Source organism: Euleptes europaea, chromosome 2 (genome assembly GCF_029931775.1).
Source record: "Euleptes europaea isolate rEulEur1 chromosome 2, rEulEur1.hap1, whole genome shotgun sequence".
NCBI classification, from domain to species: Eukaryota; Metazoa; Chordata; class Lepidosauria; order Squamata; family Sphaerodactylidae; genus Euleptes; species Euleptes europaea.
The window spans coordinates 71,586,129-71,595,997 of NC_079313.1; the positions used below are offsets into that span (position 1 = coordinate 71,586,129).

The following is a 9,869-nucleotide window of genomic DNA, read 5'->3' on the forward strand; positions in this document are numbered from 1 at the left end:
CTCTGGTGGTGGCTGTTTTCAGGTGGGAATCACCTGCCAACCATAAGCCACACCAGGAAAGGGCTTTGCCCACTTTCCTGGGACACAGGGGAGTGCTGCATTGGGCAACAGTGCTCAGAAGAGCCACAGATAGCATATCAAAGAGCCAGGTGTGTTTTCCAAGTCACTGAGTATCACTGGTCTAACCACTACAGACTTCCTCATATCAATGGCGCTTAGGAACAGAATCATTTTTATTATGTGGTATTTTAAGAGTTGGTATTTCCTAGTATTGTGTACATCTACATAATTACTTCTTTATAGTCTGCCGTTATCACCGAGACTCAAGGTGGATTACACAGTATAAACTGATGCAATTAACAGGATGAGACATCTAATAAGCAATGTAATAGGACTAGATTACATAAATCTGAAACAAAGTATAGAGTACTAAAGTTAAAGGTCCCCTGTGCAAGCACCGGGTCATTCCTGACCCATGGGGTGACGTCTTATGCCGACATTTTCTAAGCAGACTTTTGTGTACGGGGTGGTTTGCCAGCGCCTTCCCCAGTCATCTTCCCTTCACCCCCAGCAAGCTGGGTACCCATTTTACTGACCTCGGAAGGATGGAAGGCTGAGTCAACCTTGAGCCGGTTGAGTCAACCTGAAACCAACTTCCATTGGGATCGAACTCAGGTAGTGAGCAGAGCTTGGACTGCAGTACTGAGCTTACCACTCTGCGCCACGGGGCTCTTATAGAGTACTAGACATTAAATATTAAACAATGAAGAAAATGGTAAAACCTAAGTAGAAAATAATGCAGTGAGAACAGGATTATACATACAGCAAACAGATCATATATACTATGCACAATGGTACAGTCCACAATCCTGTTCCCTTTATAAAAAGAAACTTCATGAACCATTCCATTATAATATAGCCCTATTGCTTTTATAAAAATGCTCTCCTGAACAATGCTGTTTCACATTAGTTTGCAGAATGACAGAAGAGTGGGAGCCTTTCTGATCTCTTCAGAAAGCCATTGCACAGGGTGGGAGCCACAACAGAGAATGCACACATACATGAGGTTGTTGATCTTGCCCATTTGCAAGGTGGCACTCTCAGAAGGCCTTGCTCAGACAAGGGAAGCTATTGTGGCACAGCATAGGAGGAAAGGCCATTTCCATATCATGCCCAATGCATGTGACACTTTACAGAACAAAACAAGATGGTTCCTAAAATACATAGTTGGGAAAGAGAGGGAAGGGGCAATAAAGAATGAAAATGTTCTCTAATGCTAACAGTATACAAACTTCGTTTTGAACATAGGACCTCAGGGATGTCAGGATCTCATTCATACTTTACGTAATTACTGCAGTCAACCCAAATGGAATGACATAAAGCAAGTTCTGTATCAAGGGCTATACTGTTTTATGCTGCATGGCAGCTGAACTCCAGGGTGTCAGGCAGAGGTCTGCCACATCACCTACTACCTGATCCTTTTAACTGGATATGCCAGGGATTGAACCTGGGACCTTCAGTAGGCAAAAGAAGATACTGTACCATAGAGCTACTGCCCTTCTCTAAAAGGTAAAGGTCCCCTGTGCAAACACCGGGTCATTCCTGACCCATGCGGTGATGTCACATCCTGACGTTTCCTAGGCAGACTTTGCTTTATGGGGTAGTTTGCCAGTGCCTTCCCCAGTCATCTTCCCTTTACCCCCAGCAAGCTGGGTACTCATTTTACCGACCTAGGAAGGATGGAAGGCTGAGTCAACCTTGAGCCGGCTACCTGAAACTTCCGTCAGACTCAAACTCAGGTCATGAGCAGAGCTTGGACTGCAGTACCCAAAATGAAATTACAGGCCAGACCTGCCTATTTAAATTGAGCAATGCAAGGACTCGGTTTGCTGCTCACTACAATAGATATGCCTTACTCAACATTTGTCAATGCTTTGATATTCAGACCTTGCCAGTGCCACCCCCATACCACCCCATGATACAACAGGACTCTGATAAATTATTACATAGTGATGTCACAGGCTATCTTACAGTTTAAATCCTCAAAACTAGTCTAAAGCTGTTCCCGAATTTATAGATGCCAAGAGATATGCTTGGATCCTCTGGTGTGATTCTGTAGATGGAAGAATTTCTGCCTGCAGATTGTGTTTTTCTTACCTTCCCTTCCTGCTGTAACCTAAAATGCCTCCCAAAAATGCTGTTCCTGATCCCCAAGAGTAGTATTTTGGTGAGCATCTTGAGCCGCAGCGGGAGGGAGGAGGTGAAAAAGTCACACTGCAAGGAGAACTCATTCCATCTACAGAGATGGAACCAGACTTCAACATCCTGTGAGGAAATAAACGATTTTCACTGTAATTTCTAAGTCTTTGGAGTTATTATTATTTCTAATTTAATTGGAAATTTTAATTGAATTCAGAGCGAATTGTTTCAAAATCAGTAAGTGAGAAAAAAGAGAGATGTCCACAAATAAACAAAATTAGTCAGAGTTGTAAAACAAACAAAGAAATTATTATATATATCTTGAAATAAATTCAGAAATTATTTACCTGGATACCCTGTTTCTTTGTGGACTATTAAAAAGAAAAGGAGGGGAAAGAGTGGATCAGGGACAAAAGTTTAATCTCAGGCTTATCAGGCCTTTTTGCCCAAAAATAAAATTATCATTCTCCTGTGAAACAGCAGAGTATCACTCCTTTGTTTACCACTGTTGTATCTATAAAAACATAAGCCCTGCTGGATCAGACCAGTGATCCATCTAATCCAATGTCCTGTCCACACATTGGCCAACCACTTCCTCTGGAGGGCCACAGCGCATAGAGCCCGAGGCCTTCCCCTGATGTGCCTCCTGGCACTGGTATTCAGAGGCTTCTGAATGTGGGGGTTCTCTTTAGTCAACATGGCTAGTAGCCACTGATAAACCTATCCACCATGAATCTATCTAATCCCATTTTAAGGCCATCTATGCCTGTAGCCATCACTACATCCTCTGGCAGCAAAGTTCACATTTTTATCACTCGTGGAGTAAAGTATTTCCTTTTGTCCATCTTTACTCTACTGCCCATCAACTGTACATATAGTGAAGGCCACACTCTGGATCCTTCCTCATCCTGGCTGCTAAAATCATGTAAGGACCACATCAACAAACCCTAAGTATCTATTATAAATCAGTCACTAACTCGGGGCAGCTTACCTTGGCCACTCAAAGAGGCAGTTATCCGTCCACTGCTTTAAAAACTAACCTTCCCTTTCTTGGCAAAGTGATTGAAAGAACAGTAGTGGACCAACTCCAGGTCTTCTTGGATAACCCATCTGCTCTAGACCCTTTTCAGTCTGCCTTCAGGCAGGGTTATAGGACAGGCGGCTCTGCTAGCTTTAGTTGATGACCTCCGACTGAGTATAGACGATGGCCATGCCTCCTTGTTGCCTTTGATGCAGTAGATCATACCATCTTGTTGCTTGTAGGCAGAAGTAGTTATCAGGGGATGTGTGCTAAACTGGTTAAAATAATTCCTCACAGATCAAACTCAAAGGGTTGTTGCGGGAGACCGGTTGTCATCAGCGTAGGACCTATCCTGTGGAGTTCTACAGGGCGCAAGCCATTAGGACAAATCATTCATTGCACTGGGGTTGGATATCATCAATATGCAGATGATACCCAGCTCTATATCTCTTTATCCAAATCCCCTAGTGCTATGGTAAAGGTCCTTAATAACTGCCTGGCTGCTGTGGTAAATTGGCTGAGTGAATAAATTGAACCTAAATCCTGAAAAAACAGAGGCAATGCTGGTTGGAAAAGTGGCAATTTTGAAGGACATTGTGTTCCCCACTTCTGATGGAGTTCCGCTGATCCTTGCTGACTCAGTCAAAAGCCTTGGTGTTATACAGGATCCAACTTTATAACTGGAGAAGCAAGCTAATGCAGTTGCTAAAATGACTTTATTCCAACTCAGACAAGCCTGAAAGATGGCCCCTTATTTTGATATGGCTGATCTAGTCACCTGGATCCACCACATAGTAACACTGAGACTAGACTACTGCAATGCACTGTGCACTAGTCCCCCTCAAAATCAATTTGGAAACCCCAACTGGTGCAGAATGCCACAGCTTGGCTATTATCAGGAGCTATATGGAGCACACATATTACTCCCATCCTGCAGGCACTTCAGTAACTGCCCAGCAGTTACCAGCTTCAATTTAAGGTCTTAGCTATCCACATACAAAGCCCTTCATGGCTTTGGACCTTCATATCTGCAAGACCACCTTTTCCCCTATACTCCGCCACAACAGCTTCGCTCATTGGAGCAGGGTCTTCTGCAGGTGCTAACCTGCAAATTGGCAAAATCAACAACTGCCTGTACACATGCCTTCTCTGTTGTGGCCCCCACCTAGTGGAACGGCCTGCCTGAAGAGTCAGGAAGGCTCTTGCTCTCACGGCTTTCTGCAAGCTATGCAAAACTGGATTATTCAAGAGGGCTTTTCTATGCAGACAATAGGCTTGCATTGTACTAAATGATTCACAAAGTTAATTAGAAAAATTATTAGGGACTGTGGTCCAGACTACTGTGTATGGCTTGTTGAAACCAGGATCCTACTATGGAATTTTGCATCATTTAATGTGCCATGTTAATAGTTCAGCTTTGCTTCAGTTCTCTTTTTAGACTTCTGGTTGGTTCTACAACCCTAATTCCTATTGCATTGTTTACTGAATGTCCCATCTGTCAATTGTATTGACTCACTCTTTGTAACCTGCCTTGAGCCCAAGTGAGGATGGTGGACTATAAATAACATAAATAAATGTTTTGGGAGAGGAAGAAAAGTTCTCTCTGTCCAAATTATCTACTTGGTGCATAATTTTATAATTCATGTCCCCCTTAGTTGTCACTTTTGTAAACTGCAGTGTCATAGACTCTTCAGCCTTTCCTCATAGGAAATGTGCTCCAACCCTTTAATCATCTTGGTTGACCTCTTCTGAACATTTTCCAACTCTGCAATGTCCTTTTTGATATAGTGACAAGAACTGCACACAGTATTTAAAATTAGGCCACACCGGAGATCTATAAGGGAAATTACAATATTGGCTATTTGATTTTTCAGTCTTTTCCCTAATAATCCCCATTGCAGTGTTTGCCTTTTTCATTGCTGCAATACACTGGGGTGACATTTTCATTGAGCTATCCACTAAGACTATGACCCCAAGGTTTCCTTCCCTCTTATTCACTGCAAGTTCAGACCCCACCAGCATGTACTTAAAACTGGGATTTCCCCCTCCTCGTATCCTTTTGTACAGTGGTAATGAAATATCGTAAGAGTTTGCCACCAAGGATATCTTGAGAGATAGGAAGTGTGGTAAAGCCTGTGAATACATTACTATCTATGGTTATCATGAACAATAAGAAAATGTAGTGAGGCTATAGATGTTTAGATGACCAAGTAAAATGGTAGCAGATGAATGGTAATACTATCAAGATATTAAACAGATCCTGTAAACTGTACCACTACCGAAAGCTAAAGGTGACATAAAAACAACTCTACATTATCCAAATTGTCTCTTTCCCCATTTAACTTCCTTTCAATGTACAAGTAAATTGTGTTATAGCCTACCCATTCAGTGTAGTACTGGAACACTACTTTACTTTGTAAACTTTTTAATTAGTTTTCTCTACTCACCTGCAACATAGCACCACTAAAGAATCATAGAGCTTAACCTACTTCTATAGGTGACATGCCCACTAGTAGCTGGGATGATTTTTGCGCTGTTTACATGATGTTAGTTATTATTCAGATTCATATGGGGAAGAATCTCCTATATAATTATACTTAGGTGATTCATAATTGCAATAAATAACTTTTGTGATTTAATATAGCTAACCTTAAGGGACATGGCCAGATACACACTGCCACAACTCTACAGGACTTGAGTACAAAGAAATTGACAAAGGTACAACTGCAATATAAAATGGCACCTAATATAAGGGGGGGGGGATTAGAAGCCAATCCACTTCCTGAAGTTAATCATCTATAGTTTCTTCTTCAGTCTTAATAAACACATATATGGAAGTTGGTATAAACGTAATGAGTTGAATGCAAATAACCATGAGTGGAGCTCTGAACAAGTATTTGTCACCTCCCTCTTCATACTGCAACCCCTTGCATCCCTCCCCCCACGTAATTCCTTAAGGTAGGTGGATCCTCTTGGAAACAGTATGGGATGTGGTACAGGCTGGCACAATAAGAAAGATGAATTATTAGCAGAAATAGGATACTCCCATAAGGGCAAAAATACCCTTCACATAAGGGAGGTCTGACTCTAACAGTTGTATATTTATAACTGCTGTTTTTAAATACAGTGCTCCAATTCTAAATATTTCCTTCAGTGTCAACATAATACCCTCTTTGACTCTACACAAGCACTATGCCAGCCTCTACCATCCTAAGCACTTATTTACCCATCCATCAAGTCTATAATCGATTTATTAAAAAGAATTGTAGTTTTGCTATATTTGCTTTGTTTTCATTCCACTCTGAGAGTAGATATGATATGAAACTATAAAATTCTTATTCTTACTATCACTACAGCAGACTTCATTTGGGCAAGTAATATGTGATCAATATAATACCAATATATTCTTAATAATGGTGATGTGAATATTTTGACATGATGGAATTAGGCAGGTGTAACAGACTTTGGATACATTCCTCACTTGGCATTTCCCCCCCTAAACTGCTACATGCAGCTTCTATATGTGTCAAGCTGTAAGTTACTACTCAGAGTTTTGCAGTGCTCTTACCTTGCAACACAATATTCAAATCTATGAACACATGATTACCAATGGTTATTATAAACAAGAAACTATAGTGAGGCTATAGATGTTTAGAGGACCAACTAAAATGGTAGCAGATGAATGGTAACACTAGCAAGATATTATTAAACAGACCCTGTAAACTGTACCACTGCAGAAAGCTAAACACATAAAAAGTCTTACATTATCTGATGTGCCTCTTTCCCCATTTACCTTCTTCTGCTCCCTTACAATGTAGTACTAAATTTTATTAGAGCCTACTGTATACCATTGAGCTAAATGTGATTTACCTCCAAGAAAGTGTGTTTAAAATTGCAGCCTTGCACCCAAACCTATACACATTACTCCAAAAGCAAGACCAACTGAGTTCAATTGGATTTACTCCTCTATAAGTGTCAACAGGATTGCAGCCTTAGTGTATTCTGTGTGACAGCTCTACATTCCTCCTCTCTTGTGAACAGTTCAAAAGATTCCTATCATACCTGTCACATAATTAGTATATAAAACACTTGTTGTGACTAATGTACAAAGTTAAATACTTCCTGTAATTTTATTAACTAGGAATTACTTGAAGCTCCTAAATGACTTTTACATCCTAATCGTAAATCCACAGAAATTTAGTCCTTGTAATATAAAAGGTGTGATCCAGAGAGATGTGTAGGCTAGATCTACTCACACAACAAATTGATAGTTCATGTTTTAAACCCAGAAGAGCTTTAAATGTAGTTAGTATCAAGGGCTGCTGATATGAAAATAAATGAAAAACACCAGATGCACAAGCTCTTGCACATGCCCTAGACCACAGCTAGTGTGTTTGGGCTGCAATCCTGAACATACTTACTTGCTATCTCATTGAACTCAATGGAAGTGACTTCTGGGTAAATATTTAGGATTAGGGTACAAGTCTTAATTCAAGATTGGTAGACTGTCAATAGTTTCCCAAGAAAAAAATGCAATATCCTGTAAAAATAGACAAGCATTGAGAATGAATAATTTATTCTTAGTAAACTATGCAAGGATAACTGTTTAAACCTTCAGAACAGGTTTCATTTTGTTTGCTGATGCTCTGGCTTCCAGGCATGAATCTAGGTTACTGCCGCTTTAGATATAAATTAAATATTTATACTATCTTATCCTAAACAGAGAGCAAACACTAGTCCGATATATTTTCTGATCATAACATGAACAGAAATGCAAATTAAAATTTATTCTTTCATACAATTTAACATCAGCAAAATATTTTACACTATGAAAAGCTAATATTTCTAATTAATTAAACAGTTACAGGGGAGAATAGGAGAAAGGAAAAAGAAAAAATCCTCTGCTTACTATGCCTGTACTGCCAAATGAAAGGTCTATATTAATGGCTGGTAGCTAATAAAACCAAGAATTTCAACAGCATAATATATAAACTGAGACAAAAGACTGTGAGTGAGTCTGCATGGTCTTAGTTTAACAGGATGAGAAAAGAGCAACACTAGACAGTGATGTCACTGTATGAAGAAACAAAGGAAGCAGCACAAGCAGAAAAACTAGAACCTGTTTTCAGTAGTTCAGATGAAATCCTTCCTGTAAATTCTCTATATTTAAATGATCAGACTTACAGAAATATTGTATTCTCATAGGTCTAATCTCTAGAAGTGACCTTAATTAAGATCGTCTTTCCAGGGAAGGGTTAGAATCTGAATGTCTTCATCTGAGGTATGGTTATGTCTGACTCTTTCGTTATTTATGTTTTGTACAGTGCTCCTATTTACCCTGTGAAAGGTGTTTCTCTACATCAGTTTTCTACACTTTCCCCCCAAGACAGAAACACATTTGCATTCTTGGTGTTAAAGATGTGACCAAGAGAGGTAAAAAAAAAGAAACAAAGACTGTCTCCCCCACCAGTCTGAAGGTTCTGAAAGAGATCTGGCCAGTTGTCAAATTTCAGACCTTGGTAGAAGCAATAGGATGTGGGGGCGGGGGGGGGCAGAGAAGGCCCCTAATTCTGAAGGGCCTTAAATGTTTTGGTTAAGTTCTATTCCAAACCATTACGGAGATTGGGGGGGGGGAAGAGGGGGATCAAGTAAAAAGGGGCTCCCATCCTAAAACCAACCAACCAACCAGCTCAATCAAATGGCAATTTACATCCTCACAGATCTCCATTCATTTGCTCGGTTTTTCTGTTTTCCTCCCACCCCTTTCTTAATCTCGCCCTTTCACCCCCTTAGCCTTTCTCATGACACCCCCCCCTACCTTCCCTCCCTCGCTTCCCCCCACCCCCAATGCCCCAGACTCTCGCCCTTCGCTGGCTCCGGCCCGGGATGTCTCCCCTCGTTCTCAACGGGTACCTGATATGGCGGCGGCGGCTCCTGGTCCGGCTCGGTCCCATCGCCGTAGCTGGCCCTGTCCGACTGGGACTCGTGCAGCAGGGAAATGTCATCCGAGGTGGGGGATTTCAGGCAATTCCCCATCTCCCCCAAAGGGAAGTGGGGAGTCTCCTTCCGCTCAGAGACACAACGGCAGATCCAGGCGGCGGCGGCGGCGGCGGCGGCGGGTGCGGCTCCTTTCTTTCGGCCTCCTGCGAACAGCAGCAGCAGCAGCAGGAGGCCGGCTGAAGAGGCTCATGCCAGGCTCCCACCCGGCATAAGCGGCTTAGTCTTCCGCTTGCTTCGCCCCCTGGGGCCCGCGGCTTTTCCCGCCCTCCGAAAGACCCACGCTCCTGAAAGTAAGGGCTGACAGCGGGGAGGGGAGGGAAGACGTTTCAGCCCCCCACCTCCATGAGGGCCTGGGCCGCAGCCTTGTTGACACAGCTAGCAGCGAAGGGGAGAGGGGAACCAGGTACACAGAGAGAGAGAGAGAGAGAGCGAGCGCTTTTTCTCCTTCCTGGTCACCAACCTTCTGCGCACTGGGCTTTGTCAGGCAGGCCTCGGGAGCTCCGCCTCCCGTTTGCGGTGAGGCCCGCTTGGGCGGCAGGCCCGGCTGCGCTCGCTGGCTGCCCGGCCTCTCCGCCTTCCCCGTCGGCCAGAAGGGAAACGGACACCTCAGGAGATGCGCTTTAGACACCACTACGGTCTCTTCTTCGGG

General features: G+C 42.5%; 1 protein-coding gene across 1 annotated transcript in view; it reads right to left on the reverse strand.

Moving 5' to 3' along the window:
* Positions 1-9,328, reverse strand: part of RNF11 (ring finger protein 11) — a 44,742-nt gene extending 35,414 nt beyond the window's left edge. The window contains exon 1 of the mRNA XM_056845072.1: positions 9,134-9,328. Coding sequence (XP_056701050.1) covers positions 9,134-9,256 — 123 coding nt within the window. The 5' untranslated portion in view covers positions 9,257-9,328. The remainder of the gene's footprint in view (positions 1-9,133) is intronic.
* Positions 9,329-9,869: the final 541 nt, after the last annotated feature.